The sequence below is a fragment of the Atractosteus spatula genome, chromosome 5 (genome assembly GCF_055471065.1).
Source record: "Atractosteus spatula isolate fAtrSpa1 chromosome 5, fAtrSpa1.hap1, whole genome shotgun sequence".
In the NCBI taxonomy this organism is placed as follows: domain Eukaryota; kingdom Metazoa; phylum Chordata; class Actinopteri; order Semionotiformes; family Lepisosteidae; genus Atractosteus; species Atractosteus spatula.
Window position 1 is genome coordinate 52,968,876 of NC_142710.1, and position 21,619 is coordinate 52,990,494.

Genomic DNA, 21,619 nt, shown 5'->3' on the forward strand with positions numbered 1-21,619 from the left:
ATTTAAAAGAGAGGTTCCTCAGATAGTAATACTATTTAACCATTTTCTATTACAGTAGTTATTTATACATGTATTATGTAGTATAATAGTTATTCTCATATGGTTGGTCCAGTTATACTATATTTGTCATATCTTTTTGTATGCATAGATAAACAATAGAGACAACTTCTGTAAACCTGAAGTATTTCATGAACTTAAGAAGAAAAATATTTTTGTTGTTAATGGATTTCAGTGTTTTTCAGTGTCAGTATAAAACCAACATTTTTAAAAAAAGTTTTGGAAATGATTTGAATGTATAAAATTGACTTTTTTGTATTTTACGCCTTCCTTCTGTGGTGAACTGTAGTGTGGTGAATATTATAATTCAGAACGTAATGGTAGTGTGGCTCGTAAGGATTGTTCCAAACTTACTGCCAAAGTACTGACTGCTTGTTTATTGTGGTTTAGCTTTGTGCCATGAAGGCACATATGTCCCGTGTGAAGAAACTGTGGTGATTAAGCAGCAATTATAGATATGGAAAGACAGTTTTTAAAAACAAAGATAATGAATTTTATAGAGCTGTACTGAATTTATTCTGTTGCTTCCTGTTTTTTTGTAGGATGTTTTCCTACTCAGGTCATTAATACCTCAGAGGATCTAAAGTTGTGTAGAAATTCCACACTTGTATTCCAAGATATTACTTACTGAATGACCGATGTATGCTACTTGTAGGTAATCCTGAATGCTTAAACTTGAGGAGTTGTGTGGCTTTTCCATTTTCATTCCAGATCCTTCAGCATTATGACAGAATCCTAGGCAGTTTTTAAAGGATAAGCCCAGGGGACAACTTCAGACTTCAGGCACTGTAGCATTTATAATTGAGAATATTAAACATTCTTATGACCTGTAGTTGTTTGCAATGGGCTTTCCAGCCTTGTGAATGAGGCTCAAAATTTGGGCTGTTTTAAGATGGTATAATTTTCAAATTTTGTGTTCTTGTGAGTAGAGAGGTCATAGCGGTCTAAACTTTTTTTTTTTGATGGCTGAGAGCCTTCTAAAATGGCATATTGTTTGTACTGCGGAGTAAGCCAGAAGTTTTTCTTTAAACCTCCTCTCCGATTTTTTTCTTTCCTTCCATGTACGAATTGCACCACTTCACAGATCACATTCCAGCGGCAAATAACTTTAAAAAAGTTGCAATTTATTGGAAATTGCATGATGTATGTGTCAGTTACTGGAGTATTCCTGAAATTTTAATGGAGCATCCAGAATAATTAGCACAGTATTTAGCGTTAGGGGTGGGCAGTACACCTAAAAATATAGATCATGTGTTTCCATGCCACAGAGAGTGTGTGATTGATCTTATACAATTTTGATCAGAATTTAATGTAACTGGGTGTCTGATTCAGATCATATGCAGATGTCATATGCCTTTTTCTAAGGGATGGGTCATATATCTCAAAACAGACAAAGGAGATGTGGGTTAACAAGCCCTGAGATGCAGTGTTCAGTATTTTACCAACAATAGTAGCACTGGCAGTAAACTAGTGTGGTGTCATACAGTATCCATACACCTATATGCAGGGATAATACCATTTGAAATACAAGACTGGCATTGTTCAAGCTCAAGGAGGGAAAAGTATTTGCTGTTCTCATGGTTAGAACACTGTGCTAGCAGGCTGAAAACAAAGTGGGATGTTCGTAATAAAAAAAGGCAGAAATAGTAGATTTAGTATATGAGGCTATATTAATAGGATCATATTTTGACGGTTAGTTTTAACGCAGCTGCTGCATGGAGTAATGATTAGGGCTTCCGAGAATGGAGGGGGGTGGGTTTAGATCCCAGCTGGGATGTTTCTCTTGTTAGTCTTGAGCAAGCCTTGTGCTTCATTCCATTTTCTCTACATCTTCAACAAACTTGAAATGTACAAGTTTCACTTGTAGACCGTGCATCTTCCGTTTCTTGTCTTCAGTTTTAAAATGACCTTAAATATCATTTTATACAGATTTATAAAATGTTTTATTAGACCACAATTATCAAATTTATTTATTGTTTTACCTTGGTTTTTAAAATCACTGTGACATGAATCCTTCAAATTTTCTAAAGCACTCTGGCACACTGACGTAAAGTGCTTGCTAGCAAATAAAGATGAGTTGTTGCATTAATGAATATCCATAATGAACATGGATACTAAAACTACTGCAGGTGTCGACTGCTACATTGGGACACCCCTTTGTACTCTCTTTAAAGCACCAAAGGTGCTCGTAACAGTTTTTTTTTGTTATAACCATGTGCAAATATTTGGTCTCTTTAACAAATTATATTTACAGTTGTGGTGTTCTCTTTTAAATGGCTGAACTTTAAAACCTGCGTCTGGTAGCATTTAATCTTCAGTTATTTATCCAGAAAGTTACATGTGCTTAAGGAAACAAAAACATTACTGAAGAAGTGAACCTAATGAAGAAGAGAGCCTGAATAACTGCAAAGTTTGTTTGCCACGGTAGTACAAAGTGAACTTTATGACACAAAAATGCATGTGAATTTCTGGAGTATGAAGATTTAAGGATGACCAATCTTGTGCAACTCTGGCTGTTGGTATTTTTAAAAACGCACTTAGGTCAGTTTCTTAGAAGATGTAAAACGTAGCTTTAATCCCATCCAAATTCTAGTATGGCAAATTGCAATAACGTTATTCTTCATCCTTTTGGTTTTTCGTTTCTCCTCCCTTTGTCTCTAAACGCATCCTCTAATGAAAAAGAGAAGTGTGGCGCGTTTTTCCTTTTCATAATTCAAAAGAGTCGCCGCTGTAGTTTATGCTTGTAAATGGTCTGAGATGTGTATGTTTTGTCGATTTTTGTTCATGACGGCCAATGACTAACACAGATCCATCTGTATTTTAAATGCTGTCCCCAGGTTACAGCTACGATACCGCCTATGTGGAGTTTTTAAACCTCGAGGATGCAGTCCACTTCATGGAGTCCAACCAGGTGGCCTTTCCTCATCGCTCTGCGGCTGCTGTCACCCCTGGGCAGGAAGCGAGTTGGGGTGGTTGGGGGTGTGGGCGGGGGCTGGCATGGCAGGGGGGTGGTGGGCAGGAAGGTTCCAAGTGTGCAAGGTTTTGGTAAAGAGAGGGAGTTGCTTTCTACTAGAGATGCTTAAGAAATAACATTGGTTTGACGTGGTTCTGATTTGGTTCAACATTTTTTTTGTCTGGTCTCATAAAAATTTAAGGAGGTGAATGATTTCGGACTTAATTTATGGAAAATAGTGCCAGAGAAGTGACAGCTTCTTTGAAGAGAGAAATACATTATACCTTTCTCAGGTACAGTGAATGGATTGGATTAGTATGGTTGTTAGGTTGAGCTAGATTTGAATCAATTTTTGGAGGACTTCATCAGTCTGTTTTGATGTATTACAGCATCTCTGATGGATATTCCAGTTTCTTATGAGGGATAATTGGTTAAAACTTACGTAAGGGTTAAAAAGATACGTGCAAGCTGGGAGTTTTCAGTGGTATGACATTTAACCATATGGTCTGGGATCTCTTATTCATAATATGGTATCTTCTCTTTGAGTACATAGTTTTATTACAGATTATTTCCTTTCTTAATTTGGTTTCATTTGTTTGGACTCGATTGCGATTTTCTTTCATACGCTAGTTCCTTTGTTGCAGATTATGTGAAGGCTTTAAAAAAATGTTTGGGAGTGATGCTCATATGTGCCATTACCCAGAAAGTCTGGTAGCTGTGGTTTCTCTTATGTACTCATGCTACATTTCTGCTGATTCATCTAATTGAAATGTTTTGAAACAATTAGAAATAAGTATTGGTCATGTTATTTGCTGTTATGCAAATTGAATGGTATGTTTAAACATGCTAAAATGCAAAACAAATGCATTGTTTGTAAAAGGTTTAAGCCTAGAAGGGTTTTAAAATGGTAATATAAATGCCAAGGTCTACGTGTATGTATTGTTGCTTTTTGGTCATTCCATCACTTTTGCTTTTATTCTTGGGTCATTCATTATTCCTTGAAGGGTTTCATCTTTTCAGTCAGTCTGTATAATGCATTGTTTTCAAATATGTAGGTGTTTAATCTTAGTGGTGCCTTATGAGATAAGCTTTGGCTTTGTAGTAAATGCTTGTGTTTCTGGTGTTCTAGTACATGCATTTGAAATCTTTATTTTTCTTTCCCATCGTAATATGGTAAATCATTTCTGGTAGTGTTTACAGTGAAGTGGAAACCCCTCTGGCTATATTTTAGAGTACGGAAGGTGTTCTTGTTTACTTCAAGCCTCGCCTTTTCATGATGAAAAGATTTCTGGTGTGTTCGAAGTCTCTAAGGTTGCGTTGCGGGTCTTGGATCTCTGAACCTTGGTGCCGCTGAGTCCGAGTTTTGCTTTTTGGGGAAAATGGGTATAAGTGATCCACAGAAATAAACTGAAGATACGTTTAAAAAATGCAAACATTGGTGCTTGTGGTTACTTAGGCTAACTATTAAACTCATTTCCGGAGTCTAGGATTGTAGGTAATTAAGAATATAAATTAAATGTATTTATAGGTTAGTTTGGTAATTTATTAGGTTAATGGATAAAAGAACACATCCTTTATTCAGTTCTCCAGCTGAAGGCCAGATGCTCTTTTTTGTCTTTAGTGTCATACCACTCTGAATAGGGGTTGAATTGTCTTGCAGTTAGGAGTTATGTTGTCTGTCCTGTGGGCAAATGGTGGATTAATGATGGATCAATTCTGATCGATCAGGTCTCACTCTCTGATGCTTCTAGCTGCAAGTCAGGCCCAGCTGGGGCCGAGTGTGATTATCCAAACAGTGTGTTTCATCTGTGCTTCCCTTCTCAGCAGTAAGAACATTTCGGGTGTGATGACCTCTGGGATAACCAGCTACTTCAGGTCTTTGGATCTGGCATAATCTAGATGTGGAACACCACTGAGGGAATGCACAGTTAGACTTCTGTCATGCAGCTGCCATGCAGTGCTGGGGGTGTTCCCCAGGTTATCTGGAATCCTGGAAGAGGGGGCTTGTTTCACTGGTAACTCTGTTTATGCCACAGTATCCGTTTCTGGGGCTTTTCCAAAGCCATGTTGGTCGGAAGGCTCTTGACTTGAAGGTTCTTCTCCTTTTGGAAGCCTTTTCTGACTTGGCACAGCCTTACACCTCTAAAAGCAGCTTCTGATTTTGATTTTTAGTGTACCAGAACAAAATCAAAACCTTGCTCGTCTTCCCAGGATATTGCCCCTTTCCACATAAGATTTTTTTTATCCTTTTCTCACATGACCGATTCCTTGCTGGGACGGTTGCATGATCTGCAGCTTTTCTTCTTTTACGACAACGTTTGGTATGAGTAAATGTAGTTCTTTTTTTTCCGAAAATAATTTGCAAGATTGTTTAATCCTTTCATTAGAAGCAATATGTGAGTCAAGGTACCTGAATGGGTTTTGTATGCATTCCAACAATTAACTCCCTAAAAAGCTTTAGCTTTTAGCTTTTACATGGCCCATAGCTATTACCATGATTTTTCTAGGTTTTGTGCTGATGACACCTGCATTAATTTATTAGAGATTGAAAAATGTAAGACGTGTAGGTATGATGTCCCTTTCTTCTTGAAAGGTTTAGAAAGCGATTAGATCTGTTTCGTGCGTGTACTTTTTTCTGCCTTCTGTATAATGAAACCTTTTTGTTGTTGAAAAATTTGGTGTCTGTAAACCAGTGTTCAGTCACTACTGCAAAAAAACAAGATGCGGCAAGCCCTGAGCAGTATTGCCCGCAACCTGTCAAACACTCAAGGCAAAGTTAAGAATGTTTTTTTTCCCTTTGTTTCCTTTAGTTTCTCAATTCAGTTGCTAGTATAGAAGCAAAGTACAAATGTCTTCTTGTTGTGAGCTTTGTCATTGAGAGATCTGAGAATGCCATATGTGCACACGCTTTCATGAGCTGCATCTAGGCCACTTGTGGGACTGCTGATTTATGACTACTTCTCACACCTTTATTAAGTGAAGAAGGCATCTAGTTTGTAGAACAAAAAGGCTGCGCTGTTTAGCTATTTTCTATTTATGTCAGTTACATTTCCTTTGTTAGGCAGAATGAGTGGCTACACATAACAAAATGCCTTCCTTTAAAGGAAACTTGTTATTGCAGTATTCTGCTACACCATGGATGCTTTTTATATACCTAAAAGCTGTAAATCTACACCTAATGGCTCTTGGGTTAATTTTGGTTGTCTTTGCAATGTTCCCGAAACTGCATCTTGTGCTGTCTCTAAATCGAAACTCTTTGATATTGAGCTATACCAAATTTGCCTTTTAATACTCAGTTGTTAAATATTATGATTTTGGTTCTCAGTTAATTTCCTAGGATGTGTATTTCTTTTTTGTAACAGAAACATGGCATTAATAGAATAACTATTTGCACTTGAGTGAGGTTTTTCAAGCCGAAAGATGTTACACTGAAAAATCTTGCAGCTGTGATTCGGATGGTGACTGTTACAATCATTTATCGCTTTAAATCCTAGACCTATATAGTTCTGGTGCCGAATGTTCTCATATCTTTAGAGTGTTCTGTTTTTTTTATGCAAAAGGATCTAAGCCACTGGTGTTCGTACACTGCTATGCTACTAATCCCTGCAGACCAAAATTAGATACTACTGCTGCAGTCTTTTCACTTTACAGGTGAATGATATGAAGATACGGATGAAACAAAACTGTTAAACTGTGACATGTTTCACATTCTGTGAACATATGTGAGATCTCTTGAACCAGGCCTTCTTAATCTCCAAAATCAGCACTATTTCAGTGGAATTTATGACCCGGATACATTAGAAAGCCTGCCACCGTTAACACTTTTAAAATTGTTAAAGGGGAACTGCAGTCCCAATTTCTCGGACTGGTCTTGGTAACAAATTTGAATTAACTGGCAGCATCCCAAAATTTTACAAATTCCAAATTAAGCACAAAATCGTGAACTTTGTGAAAGTACTGTATGGTCTCTGTGTTGTCACAATATGCTGGTCTCACCAAGGGACGAGAGTGAGAGTTGGCAAGAATTGTTTCCTTTTCCGAGGGATATTCAGCTAGCCAAGAGATGGGTAATAAACATGGACACTGATGTTGGTCCCATCAACACGTTTCTCAGTGAGATTCAGTGTGTAAATTTATACGAGTAAATAAGGACAGGTTGTACAGCAGATATTTCACTACAGGAATGTTCCAACGTGATCTGCATGCAGACTTAACAAGTAAGTAATATTTGTCAGCAAAATTGTCCCAAAGTCAATATGTTGAATTCAATTCAATTGCACTTGTTCAAGTCAGTATTCTAGATGAAGTATCTTTAAAATGTCGTCTTGTATGTGTCGGTTTCTTAAAGTTATGGATTAATTAATACAGTGGCAAACTTCGCTTAATCTAAGGCATGTGTTTTATTGCAACAGAAATGGATTGTTTTTTTTAAAATAGTTAATTTGGGATAGGACATGTATATTGAAATTTTCTCGGCTTTGCAGTTTACATGATTACGAAGCCTGACAATTCGTAATGTGAAATATTTTCATTTCATTTACCCAACCAAAACTTGTGTTCAAACCAGGTGCCATTCCTACTGTTTTTGCCAATAAAAAGCAAACAATGAAAAGAGAACGCAAGGAGAGGGTGATATCAGAGCTTGATAGAAATACAATTTAGGTGATCCTTTTTATCATAATTATGGTTAAGACCTAGGTTAAGATGTGAATTGAATATGGTTTTACGACTTAGAACAATATTTCTATTGTATTAAAAGGGATCTAGTCACAAACGTGCTTGTTAATGTAATAGGGCCGTTGCACATCATCAGATATTTTGTTGCCTCATTCTGAGTCACAGACAATAATGGTAATATGGTGCTATGCATACCTGGGCATTTTCTCTATTTTGTGATGTAATTTGGGGGTTTACATGTTATTGTATACTTTGTGTTTTTATTGTGGTTTGAAATGAACTCATCGATGCTGATTCTTTATAACCCCCAAATTTAAAAATAGCATTGCAGATCCGCTTTAAAAGACCTGTGTTCTCGTTATACTTAAAATTACAGAATTACTATTAAATATTTTATTCTTGGTATCACTGATACCACTTATCACTTGGTATCACTTTTTTTTTTTGCTCCTGTTAATTTTATCAGGCATGCTCTGTAATAGGGCACTGTCATGTAAAGTAACAATTTCTTTTTAGTAATTCATACAAAGTGTATTTGTGTTTGACTTTTTTTAGGACCTTTGGTACAGTGTTGAAGTGTTCATTATACATTTTGAAAGAACATTCATAGATGTTTACAAGTACAGTAGTTTTTAACAATAGGGATTTCGATTTCTAAAAGAGCAAAACAATATAGACCTATCTAATTAAGATCACTGACAACCACTTATTACTTGGCTTTAGATGGGACTATTTTAAGAGATATTGTTCTGAAAGAAATGTCTAACAATTAAAAAATGGATTATGTTAAAAAAAACTTTATAGTTTGGTTTATGCTGTAATGGTTTAATACTAAGTCTGAAATCATCCATTCTTAAAAAACAGCATCATTTTTCTTCCCTTTGTAATTAAATTGGTCACCTTCATAAGTTAATGTCTGCATCCAAAATTTTAGCCATTTTTCAACAGGAGCTTTATGTGCTATTGCTGTATTTATTATAAGAAACTGTGTGTCTTCCATTAGGAAAGAATACTGTATCTGTCTTTAAACCTTTATGTACCATCTATATGGATTTTACACTTGTCACAAATGTGAACTGGTTTGAGATGTCTGCAAGTTTATGTAATCTACTATAAAATGGGTTTGCAATTTGTGAAGAACTTTGCACAGCTAACATAACTTAATTTTTTTATAATGTGATCAATTGGTTGATGTTAAGTGGGTAGCCTAAGATCTTTGACTAGTACAAATATTTTGAATGCTCAGCTCAATTTGTTGCCTTCTGGAATACTTGGCTATATAAAAAAACATGCATCTACATGATAAATCGGAAAATTTAAAGGACTGAAGAAGTGAATGTTTCCTGGTCTTCAGTGATACCCTTAGTTAATGTAGGGTTTTGTGTTTTTTCACTGGCTAAACTAAATTCCTTGAAGTCTTACTTTAAGTCACATCTTACTGCTTTGTTATATACAGTGACCATGGTATATATTGCAGTATTTTCAACCTTGAATGTGCTAAGGCTAGAGAGCATCTCTTTATATATAAAGCAATAAACTAAATTGTATTCTCAATAATAAAATTGCATACCTCAAGCATAACCTTGCAGTTGAAGTAGAACAAAATTGAAGTCAGTGTAATTTTTATGAAGTTTTAGCATGTAGTGTTTGATTTTTAGGGGGGAACTAAGTTATGAGCTGAAATTTGCAGCTGTCTAAATAGTCACAGTTTACTTTGTTGTAATGGCTATTTCACCATCCAAAAACTTTCTGAAAGTGTAGAATTATCAGCTCGAGTGTGCTCTGCTCCTCCTTTGCATCTATCATGTTACCTGAATGAAGATGCATGCTGTTTGTTGAAAATTAAGACTTTTGGTATTGGCTGGCAGCGTGCTTCATGAAAAGAGCAGTTTGCATGCCTGAACAAGCTCCAATATGTCATTAGTCTGGAATGCTTTGGAACACTTCTTCCTGAAAAGGTTTTACTGATATTTATCAAAACATCAAATCTTATGTATCATATACAAATGTTATCTGGCCCTTAGTTTTATATTTGCATATTTTCAATGTGCACATCAAGATGTATCCCTTTATAGTTTTATCATCCGAGATCAGTAGTAGAGTTATTTAAGTATTGTAGATTCATATATACATTTTGGTTATAGCACCAAAATGTCAGAAAAGTGAATGCAGTTGGTTGTCTCATAAGTCGTTAAGTTTTTAGTTTTCAATTCCTTGTTAAAAGCTTGTAGGTTGTCAAATTGTACATGAGTACTGCCTCACAAGAGAACAATTAAAAAAAACTTATTTCTCACTCAGGCATGGGTCTCAAATATCGGTGTCTTTATGCCTCATTTTGCTACTTTGAATTGTCCAGTTTTCAAACAAAAAAGTCACATTCGCATTAGCTTATTCATGAGCCATCCCACTGAATTATGCTTGGGAAAACTTGTCATTTTCTCACCTTAAATGGCCACTATGACTGCTCTTTCTTCTAAGCTGATATCAGATAGCGCAGATGTTTCACATGTATGTGTATGAAATGATTTTCTTTTAAGTCTTCATCTTGGCAGATACATGTTCTGATAACTGAACATCATCACATTATACAGCATATCTGCGGTGAAGCATGCTGAATGCACACACACTTTAATAAGATAATAAATGTTTTCTGTTATTTTTAACCATGCAAGTAAAGATTTGATGGAAAATAACCATGTTCATTTTTTTCCAGGGAGCCTTGAAGATTGGCAGCAAAACTGTGATGATGCAATATGCCGAGCCAGACTGGAATGGCAAAGTTTCTGCTGTAAGTATCCACACCTTACTGGGGTGTTAATCATTGTTTTGTCTCTCAGTTCTATAGAACATCTTCCTATGTTTTAATATGATGCTACTGCGTAACATCGTGGCACAGTTATTTTTCTTTTCTTGGTTCTGTCACTAATAATGCAAAGCATAAAAGTCTGGATTTGCCAGTTGCGTAACAGCAATAGCATCATATTTCAATAGTTCTAATAAAGATGTACTATATCTTTTTAATATGGGAAAATCTCATTTTCCATTAAATCAGTTTATGGTTTCTATGCATAGTCTTCCAAACTGACATTTGCTGCTTACATATTAAGTAATGAGAGATTTGTTATAATTTATTTGTTTAAAGAAAATTACCTACATATAACCTGAAACTGCTAAAGGCTCCTTCAGTGCCACTATTCTAGGCAAACATTCCTGAGGGTGTTCTTAGAACTGCAACTCAGATAGTAATAAAATTATAGTTGTATTTGTTTTATTTAGAAATGTTTATCCAAATGTATGACCTTAAGAGAAGCGTCATTGGGATATAATTCCTTGTGGAAACCTTATCTGTGCATTGTACTAGTGGCAAATTGGTTATTAAGTTATTATATTAGCAGTTATTTATTGATATTCCCTATTGAGGATCTTGCTAATGGTGCTGCTGAAATCCTTCCTCTGTGTTTAAACAAGGTGCAGCAGGAGTCACAGCTTGAGGAACCCCAGTCTGTGGAGGTCTGTCCTCCAGCCCCAGCGCCCCCAGAGCCTCAGCCACTGGAGCCTGTCCCCGAGGTGCCCGGTTCCCAGCACCCGCCTGGGGAGACCGAGTCTCAAACAGATTGGCTCCAGCAACCCCAGGATGATGCCTCTTGGCAAGAGTTGATGGAACAGCAACCTGCAGAGTCCTGGGGCACGTGGAACTCGCGCCCCACAGTTCGCAGCGTCGACCCCATCTTCAAGGAAAGCAAGAGTGAGTGCCGTGGAAAATCGTGTTACTCCAGTTCACGAGTCTTTTTTTGCACATTCATTCTTATTGTGTTTTTCAGTTTTTCATGCACACACACACCCATGAAAGGAAGTTTGAGACTCCTCCATGTCTGTATACTTGTAGATGCCGTACCGCAAATTCTTGTATGTCTACACTTTTACTATAAATGTGAAAATATCATTTATCTTTATTAAATCCAAATAAATTACTATCAAAACAAATGAACAAGAAAAAAAACAAATATACAGATGAGCTTAGTAACATTGCTGTAGCCTAGGGCAGTCTTACATTCTCTCAGTTGTTTTTATATTTTTGTTAACATGGGGGAAGTAGTTTCATAACTTTTAGTCAACTTTTCTAATTTTTCATCAATACATAATTACTCATTTGTCCTATGGTCACTCTACCTTGTCTATAAGTAGCTTGAGTATTTCAGAAAAAATCATCTGCAGTCTACAGAACCCTTTCCATCACATACATTTATTTTCTTAATGACAACCACTGTCCATAGGTTGGAGAGTTAGTTCTTTATAAGCCAGTTTAGTGTAATAGCCTTTTTGCAGCTGCTAATAGAACTTGTCCCAAGAAAGCTTGTTCTGTTTGAATAACCTCTGGTTTTACTCCTAGTCTTTCAGTTGTAGGGTCTCTTGGTAATCCTACATAATGTGGTTTATTGTACTATAAATAACTAGACTTTTTAATCAACATGTATATCTGCGGTTTCTCTTACCCATGCCATTAAGAAATGGATCGTTAGAGGACTGAATGGAAGCACTCTTAGAAATGAGATGCAGCACCATTCTTCCATGGGAGAGTCAGTCAACACAATGCCTGATTGAGGTGGAAAAGCTCCTCTAAAGTTTGACACTGTCAAAGTGGTGTTCCATAATATCCTTTAAATGCTCGATTGGGTTCAGATGAAAGAGAACTTCTAGAGAAGGCAGTTTTAGCACATCTGATATGTTCTAGTGTAAAGGGGCTGAGAAAGTATTAAGATTTTATAAAGTTTCTGGGAGGCATCTTTGAACCCAACACACCAGGCGTTGGGCAACCTCACACTACTGCCGTAAAAAATATTTATATTAATACAGTATTGGCACCCTTGTAGGGTATCAGGTGTGTGAGCATCAGCTCTTCTCCTGTGCTGTTTTATTCACATGTAAGCACTGTTCCCAAAAGAATGTAATGCAATTCCAGCAGTGATTCTGGGATGCAGGTGGAAGTAGACCTTCTGTGTAATCTGTCAGCATATACTTAAAGAGACTACCTGGTTTCATTATCAGGCAGTTGAAATGCAAACATCTAGTTTAGCTATCTTTCCAATTTACATCATTCTGCAAGAAAGTCAGTTAACTTATCTGTTTTAAAGGCTTGCCAATAGTATTGAAACTGTTCTGATTTAGGTTTTTGTGATACTATAATTTGGTACTTTAAACAGTGACTATGACAAGGGGCAATAACGTTTCTTCCATTTTTGTTTGCGTTTTCAGCTATGATTATTAAAAATGTGAAGTGCACATCCACAGTTGAGTCAATCCTGAAGGCTCTGGACCCATTCGCCTACCTTGATATGAGAAATGTGCGGTTAGTGAAAGGCAAACCCGTGGGGTCCAAGTGTTTCTGCTTTGTGGACATGGATTCACATGAGGTGAGCACTTTACAGTTTCCATTATGGCAGTGCCGTTTCCCACTGTCAGTATGCCTGGAAGTGATATTTTGAAGTTCAGTAAGAGTAACAGCTCTGTTGTAAAAATAACACAACATATAAATTTGATTGCAGTAGCTCTGACATCAAATCATTATTTTCAGTGTATTTCCAAACACGGGTCAGGTCTTCTTCTTTTTCACAGCCTTAGTCCCAGACTGTCCTGGGGTCAGCTGCTTTGGTTGCTCTTCTCCACTTGTCTCTGTCGAGCACATCTTCCTCACTCACTTCACATACCTCCATATCTTTTCTCACACAATCTATCCATCTCTTTCTAGGCCTGCCTCTTCCCCTGTTACCTTCCACCTCAAATTCCATTACCCTCTTTGTTACTTCCTCAACGTCCCTCCTCATAATATGTCCATACCACCGTTACCTCGCCTGATATAACAATGTGAACTATGTATTGGTCCTTCATGATTTATTTTTGGTTTAAATTGGGGTTTTATTTATTTTCACAGCAAGTTGTTCATCTGGTGGAACTACTCACCAAACCCCAGCCTTTAATAATTGATGGTGCCAGGGTACATGTGGAAGTAGCAAGACCTTTAAAAAATCAAAGGTTAGTGAATTCTGGTCCTGACCTAATTTCCATATACGTGTGCAATTCACAAACACTGAATCTGGTTAACATGCATTCCTGTGATTCTTTTTTTTAGTTTTAAGAAGGATTTTGAAAAACCTTCGCTTTTGGGATATCCCGATCTTAGTGCAGAGGTGAGTGTCTGGTAGTTTTCTAGAAACTAAGAATTTGACATCGCAAAAGTTTTGCGGCCAATAATAAATGTGATCCTTTCTATTAAATAATGGAGAACTGTTAAATATTGCTGCTGCTGTACTAGCCGATTCAGTATAATGAAAGTTAAGAAGAATCAAAATTGGTTTACCAAGACCAAATGGTTTGATTGGAAATATAATCTAGAAGTATTGTATCTTACTGGGCCAGGGGCATCATTAATGTATACAGAGACAGGGGGGATGGACTTGTTTAGTAAAACCAATGGAAATGGATGCAGGATGTTGATGGATTTCTGCTCTTTCAACAACAGTACTATGCCCAGCCACTTCCAACTTCTGTGGGGACCCCAGCTGTCGTTCAAGGTAGGGCTTTTCTCCTATCCTGATTTTTAAGCACGGAGTGTTTTTTAGTCCTCACAAAAACTAAACTTTTCTAGTTTCTTCATGGTGAAAGTGTTTTTTTACAAAGAACCAATTTCTGTGGCAGTACCTTACAGAATGAGGACCTACTGACTTCCTCCTCTGACACAAACAACTGTCAGAAATATTCAACTACTGACAGTTGAACAGTAAACAACTAATACCAATTAAATACCTCCTTTCCATTGCTGCAAGTTTCCAGGTGCCAGACCAATTACTGAAATTGCTGTTTTGCTGAACCCCAAAAGGGACATGTCCAGCTAACACTTCCTGTAGCCTGTTAACACTTTGCCCTTTGAGCTGCTGCTTGTGGGATAGGTAGCTAGAATAGTTAAACTTCTCAGAGATGGAGGACTCTTTCAAGAGAAAATTGGATCGTTTAGGATGTTTGTTGAAGCAAAGTGACGAACACTAAAGGTGATGATAGTTATCCTAAGCATTGTGTTAGACCATGGAACATTTTGTTGGAGGTTATAAATTTGACAAATTCAATGATGAGACAGTTTGGTTATGTCCTGTATTGATGCTGTCTAGAGGTAAATCAAAGGAAACGTTTGTGTAGCCCTCGAGCTATGAGCACTATGTTTTTGTTACTATATTTAGGAAAATACAAGGTCCTTCAACTTTTTGCGCTGTACTGAAATCCATGTGTGGAAATTTACTTTTGCTGTTTTGTTTATTAGGGGAAACAACAGTTGCAGTCAGTGGAGATGCCACGCTGAGCTCTGATCTTCAGTTACAAACCTCTCATCTGCCACAGGTATTCAGAGCAAGTAGTCCATCAACAAGGGGGCTACAGATTCCAAGTCCAGAGCTGCCATATTGACTGTTTTTGTCCTCTCACCCTTGTTCCAGGGTACAGGCCTTTTAGAGACTCCTGCCACTGCTCAACCCTACCAGACTACAGACCCCCAGGCCTCTGCTGCCATCACCCCTGCGGTGGGAGATGGCTCTGATGCCTATAGCTATGGTGAGGGAAGGAGATGCTTATTTTATCTTTAATATTTAAGTAACCTGTTTTGACAATAATATCAAATTCTCCTTTAACAGAATGTTGAATTTTAATAGTTATGATGAGTTGTTAACAGTGCAAGGTTGTTGTTCCTGTTGTAGAAAAATAAGGAATTTTGATATACTGCATTTGGACCAGGCTAAAGATCGAATATCTCTACTTTTAAAAACCAAACCTAAATTAAGTATATTTTTGCAAGAAAGTTGTGTAAAGATATGTACACAACACAACTAAACACCACAATTAAGCTTGTTTCTTTGTTACTTTTGAGTATGTAATTTTGAATTTATCAACTTGTCTACAGACGCTGTCGCTCCTGATGTGTCAACATACTTGTATGATGCCACCTCTGGCTTCTATTATGATCCCCAGACCACTCTGTACTATGACCCTAACTCCAGGGTAAGTACTGGGAATAATATAAATGACTTATTCAGTCTGTAAACATTTTGTTTTGAGGTGGGGGTTTTGATGAGGGTGACAAAGTCTCATTCAGTGTAACCAATCATTGAAAGATCTCTTATTCACAGCTACTTGAAAGACAAAGAGGGTGTACCGTATTTTGCAAGTAGTTCTTTGTTGGTAATTAGCTGAAATTGACTCTTTCCCTGTGAATTCAGGTAATTACATTTTGCCCATGTAAGATATATGTATTGAAGCTTACACTATTAAAAACTTACAGAATTTTTTAAATCACCATTTTAACAGTAACGAATTCTGTTATTTCTAGAATACCTTTTTTTTAAAACTACATGGTGGTTTTTCACTGTTGTGATCTTAAAAAAAACTATGATTTGTTCATTGTTTTTGTTGTACTAGTATTTCTACAATGCACAGACTCAGCAGTACCTGTACTGGGACAGTGTCAGGAAGGACTATGTTCCTGTCCCAGGCCACACAGCTGAGGCTCAGCCCCCGAGCTCCCAGACGGCTGCAGCAACAGTCACAGCCCCTGCGGTGGTGCCCCAGGAGACACCCCAAGACACAAAGGCAACAGGCAGTGAGGGAGCTGTGGACAAGAAGGAAGAGGACATGGTGAACAAGCCAGAGAAGAAAGAGAAGGATGACAAGCCTCGAAGCTTGGCAGCACATAAGGTACAGTGTTCCTCTTTGACACATTGTTTCACAAAGACACTATGTTTTTGTTTTCTGCCTGTGACTATACTTTGTTCTAGCATCTTATGAAATAGAATTCAAAAACTCCTTTATTCTATTCTTAAAACTGCACACATTTTTCCGAAAGAACAGCTAGAACTGTTGTTGCCATTGCTTACTCTGCTCAGACACACCACGGCTGCAAGCAAGGGATTACAAAAGCAAGCCATATTAATCACTCTGTAGTGGTGTGATGTACAGCCTCTTGTTAAACACAAAGGGACTGAAAATGGGTAGGAGGTTTGTTTACACCCCTTCCTAACAGTCCCCTTACAATTTTGACATCGCTTGGAATTCACAAGTATTGGAAAATGCATTAATGTGTCGTATATTTGAAGATTATGAAAGATATGGAGCGATGGGCCAAAATCCAGAATCGACAGAAGGAGAGCATCCGAGCGCCCTCTCCAGTCCTGAAGCCTCAAGGGAACACGGAGGAGAAAAAGGCTTCTAAGGCTGCAGATGCAGCTTTCGCAATCTTTGAGAGGAAGGTGAGCAGAGGAAGGGAGCAGCACTCCTTGTGCCAGACTGCTCTTTGCCACAGGGCATGTTTTGATTACTTTTTCCAGTCGATGGACTGACACTAGTTTTTCCTCTGGCAACCGTGACATAACCAAACAAATTGTCATAATTAGTCAGGGGGTAATAAGTAAAGCTCTTTGTTTCTGGTGTTTGTTTTAAATTATGTTCACATCCCTTTAAATTTACATAAGGAAACTCAGTTTCCCATTTAATAGTTAAAACTGTTCATTCCAATACAAGGTGAATTGTTTTTCAGTTAACATCATAGCTTTGAATGTTTTTCCCCATCCGTGTCTCATGTCACGTTTACTAATCCCTGATCAGCAGTCATTCTGCTTCCATAGTTTCCACAAATTATCACAAACCTTTATCACAAAGTGTTTTTCCCTCCTCTAACAGTTTGATCATTTTTAAAATAAAAGTTCCTGCACATTTTCTAAATTCATATTCGTTGGTTACATGGTTATTCTTATCTAAAATGTGGCTTTCCCATAACCACGATTCTCAGGTTACTGCTCTGTTAAGATAATAGTGCAATCTCTGAGACTCTTAAAGGGCCAGTGAGGATATTTTTAATTTATATATGATTTCTAAGAACATTTGCTGCAGAATCAAAAGCTTTGTAAGAAGTTAATTCCAGGAGCATGATTTTGGAAAGCCAGATCACATTTGCATGTTTAGTCAAGATATGTTAATGTTGTGAAGTACTTTAGGTTTTTTTTCCCTTAAAGTATGTTTTTTCTGGATTTATGATGTCACCAGTTTAAAACTTATATTGCTGGAAATTGTCACAACTGGCGCCAAATTCAATTTGAGGCCCATAGTATGTCACTAGCGTCTGATTTTACTTTTCTTCCTGTTCACTGCCTGCCTTTTCTGAACCACAGGGCACAGCAGATGATATTTTTAAGAAGCCATTTGCTCCACCAAAGAAAGAAGAGAAGGCTCTAAAGGTATTGATTTGCCTTCTTAACTATTATATAAGTCTCCGGAAAACCAGGGGATGGAGCATGCTAATAAATTAGTCCTTCCTGGGCAGCAAGAAATCTATACATTGATATTATGACCACTTTTTCCAATTCATGGTCGGAGAGACCTGGCAACCAATGGTCATAAGGTAGCGTACGCCCTGGATAGGACGCCAGTCTATCGCAGGGCAAACAGATGTAAACACAAACACACTCACACCCAGGACCAATATTCCCAGAAGCCAATTAACCTAAGAGTATACCGTTTTGAAGAATACTTTAAAGTTCAAACCTTTTTTTATAATTTTTTAAAAAATATTTTGTTTAGAACTAATATTTTTTTGTTAGACATAATATATAATTGTTCATGTTTTACATTGTAATCAATACCAAATATTTTTATTCCTGTTTTCCTTTGTCTAGTAGAGTTTTATTAATAACTAATTGCAATGTATAACTAATGAATCTTGAACTCTCCACACAGGTATCAAGACAGTATTGCTTATTTGTGATATGTGCTCAAAGATAGTGTTGGTGTGTAAAGACTTTATTTACGATTTTAAATCTGGCCTTTTGCTCTTAGTGATCCAGAACACTCGGTTTCTGTTTCTTCCCCATGTGTAGCGGCCGTTGGGCTCTCTTGGAATGCTGGTGTCGGAGTATGGAGCAGGAAGCGATGAGGAGGAGGAAGAGGAAAGAAAGGAAGAGCCACGGGCTGTGAAGAGCCACCAAGAGAAAGAGGACAGATTGACAGACTGGAAAAAGATGGCATGCTTGCTCTGCCGGAGGCAGTTTCCCAATAAAGATGCTCTTGTCAGGCACCAGAAGCTATCTGATCTCCATAAGGTATTGTCATTTTGGGATAAGTGTGAAGGTCTCTTAAATATTCCTGGATTTTGTATCAACTTTTTGATTTTGGGAAAGTGCTAATCTCTGCTCTTCTGTCACTGAATCTTGGGAATTCTTAGTTGTTTTTTTGTCATTTAAGCAAAACATGGAGATACACCTGAAGATCAAGAGGTCGAAGAAGGAACTGGAGGCTCTTGAAAGCCAGGAGAGAGAGGTGAATGAGAGGATATAATATTTCATCTCTTCTTCAGAATTCTATTTTCAAACCCTTTGTGATGTCTAGTGGTCTCATCTTCCTCCCCTGATTAGTTTATATTATGATATTCAAAATTTGTTTGAAAAACAAACTGAATATTATAATGTGAGGTTTCTCTTGACCTACAGAGTAATTAAGGTTTACGTTATTGATTTACGTTACTAAGATCAAAAGGAATTGCATTTTCATCACATATTACCAGTCCCAGCTATGGTATCCCCTGTCGATTAACAATTGTTTTTGTTGTTGGCTGCTACTCCAGATGAGTTCCAGAGATATGACCAGCTCTCCTACTGAAGCCAAACGAAGAAAGTACCAGAGCTCTGATTCACTGTAGGTACTTTTTTCTCACCAAGTGTTTTTGTGTGGTTTGGGGACAAATATAATTAATGATAAATTAAAAGCAATGTGTAAAACCCTTACATGGTGTAATATTTTACAAACTGAAATATTCCCTTCAACTTGACTTGAGTGTTAGGAATCCGTTTTGGTTGACATAAGCGTTTTCAGACTTTTTCAACAATGCTACAAAGTTATTAGACCAAAATCCAGTGAATAACATGAGGTTGTTCATTAGTTTAAATATTTTTCATTTTACATTACACATATTTAGAATATTCCATTAAATGAATTGAGTTGAAGAATCGTACACTTCAGACTTGCTGCCACCCCCCCTGAAAACACCTTCTTTGTGTCCCTTGTGTTTGAACAGTGACGTAGAAAAGGGTGTCCGCAAGGCAGGGGGTGTGAAGACAAACTCAGGGGAGGAGGAGACTTTTGAGGTAAGAGAGACACAGTGCCTGCATCTTCATTCAGGCATTGGGATTCATTGATCTGGATTTTCAGCCTTAGAAGTAATTCTGTTGTTAAAGCTTATACTTTATAATTAAGGTAGTGTGTGCAGTGAAATGTACTGGAATGTTTGAGGTCTGAATATTTGCCATCTAAAGTGTTAAACACGGGTAATAAATATTGAAAACAATTTAATAAGGTTATTTTACAATGCTAAAAATTAAACTTGTTTCATTTTAGATTTTTCTTAGCTATTTAAGTTATATACTAATATAACAAGCAACAAAAGATTGACTCCTTCTTGGTATATACTTGCAGATATTATAGGTCTCTGAATGGTCTTAAAATAAATATTTACATCCTAATTCTGCCAAGTCAAATCTTATTTTTACTTAATTTGTTATTCATCTGGTATTGGATACCTAATGCAGTTTTTTCTCATGATCTTAAATTCAGAAGAAGAAAAGGGGCTCGGAAACGCAGGTCAGGACCCCTGCCACATACCGGGAGGCTGTTCGAAAGGCCATGTTTGCCCGCTATAAGGAGTTGGAATGATTGCCCAGGACTGCCTTTCTGGAACTAATTTTTCCCATGTCTCTGAAAAATGTCTTATGTCCGAGCACATTGACAAAACATCGTAGGGCTGTTCCTTTCATGCTGTGGACTGGCTTCATTTTGAAACTCTTACCAAATGTGGGTTTATTAAGTGTTGTAAACCCACTTCTTCCACACAGGCTACGGAAAGTGCCCTGACAATAACCTCTAAGGGATATGCCTTACTGTGAAGTTGTAGAAAATTATGGCTAGTTACAGTTACTGTTCACTAGCAGAAATCAGTGTTCAGTGCACTTCAAAAATAGCATTGACAAGTGTAAATAATATTAATTAAAAGTGATTAAGTGACCATCATTGAAACAAATGACGTCTGCCACTACTTTTGTGGCTTTTTGGCCAGTAATCAGGAGTAGGAAGACTACGATATCTGCTATTTGACTCAAGCATCTACTGCACTTTCCCTTGTTTGAGAAGGAGGGACAGGTGACAGTATCTTCACTTCACCTCTGACAGCTGAGATTTGTGTCCAGATTTGAAGGAAACAAAGTAAGGTCGGCCTGCAGTGGACTGTATATTAGAGCTGCTGCATAATACCATGATTTTGGCAAAAAAGCTATATATTAAGTTTGCCCCACCAGCTGAATATAAAGACCTTTGTTATACTGTATGTCTAGTTTTTACACTTGAAACCTTGATTTATGTGCCACAGGATGGTTTCAGCAACGCTAACAATTGTACTTTCTTTGTTAACACAATGATTTTTATATTTTTGTTTTCCCAGATGTGCTTTGTAATGTCTTCAGTGTACATTTTTAAAGTAAAAATGTCTGTAGATCACTGGCTTCATTTTTTTTTTTTAATTTGGCATTGACTGCTTTTTGAAAATCGTACTCGAAAAGGACTTGCTACCTTTGTGGTGTGGCATTAATCCAAGCAAATATGCTGTATATTAAAATACATGCTACAGGGGTAAACTGTACCAAAGGTTAACATTGTAGGTATTTCAGTGTTGTGTGTGGTTAGATAACCCTCTGACATTCATAAGTGGAAATTAAGAGACTTTCCAGTGAACCTCTTAAGCCTGGCAGTCTTCAAGTTAAAATTGCACATCATGTCCTTAAGAGGATCTTTAAATCAACAGTGATAGAATAATTAATAGGTTTATTCCATGCTGAAAAGAGAAGAAAGAAAACAACA

The 21,619-nt window shown here is 37.2% G+C and overlaps 1 protein-coding gene across 2 annotated transcripts in view; it reads left to right on the plus strand.

Moving 5' to 3' along the window:
* rbm6 (RNA binding motif protein 6) overlaps window positions 1–21,259 on the plus strand; it is a 28,728-nt gene extending 7,469 nt beyond the window's left edge. The window contains exons 6-23 of one of the 2 annotated variants that reach the window (XM_088916802.1): window positions 2,895–2,968; window positions 10,401–10,475; window positions 11,156–11,432; window positions 12,941–13,098; window positions 13,617–13,717; window positions 13,815–13,872; window positions 14,205–14,256; window positions 14,997–15,073; window positions 15,169–15,283; window positions 15,630–15,727; window positions 16,145–16,420; window positions 16,819–16,971; window positions 17,890–17,955; window positions 18,595–18,816; window positions 18,959–19,033; window positions 19,338–19,408; window positions 19,788–19,857; window positions 20,324–21,259. In XM_088916802.1, the coding sequence (XP_088772928.1) occupies window positions 2,895–2,968; window positions 10,401–10,475; window positions 11,156–11,432; window positions 12,941–13,098; window positions 13,617–13,717; window positions 13,815–13,872; window positions 14,205–14,256; window positions 14,997–15,073; window positions 15,169–15,283; window positions 15,630–15,727; window positions 16,145–16,420; window positions 16,819–16,971; window positions 17,890–17,955; window positions 18,595–18,816; window positions 18,959–19,033; window positions 19,338–19,408; window positions 19,788–19,857; window positions 20,324–20,422 (2,117 nt within the window). In that variant the 3' untranslated portion in view covers window positions 20,423–21,259. The remainder of the gene's footprint in view (window positions 1–2,894; window positions 2,969–10,400; window positions 10,476–11,155; window positions 11,433–12,940; window positions 13,099–13,616; window positions 13,718–13,814; window positions 13,873–14,204; window positions 14,257–14,996; window positions 15,074–15,168; window positions 15,284–15,629; window positions 15,728–16,144; window positions 16,421–16,818; window positions 16,972–17,889; window positions 17,956–18,594; window positions 18,817–18,958; window positions 19,034–19,337; window positions 19,409–19,787; window positions 19,858–20,323) is intronic. The other variant, XM_088916803.1, reaches the window with a different exon arrangement.
* The last annotated feature ends 360 nt before the right edge of the window (window positions 21,260–21,619 follow it).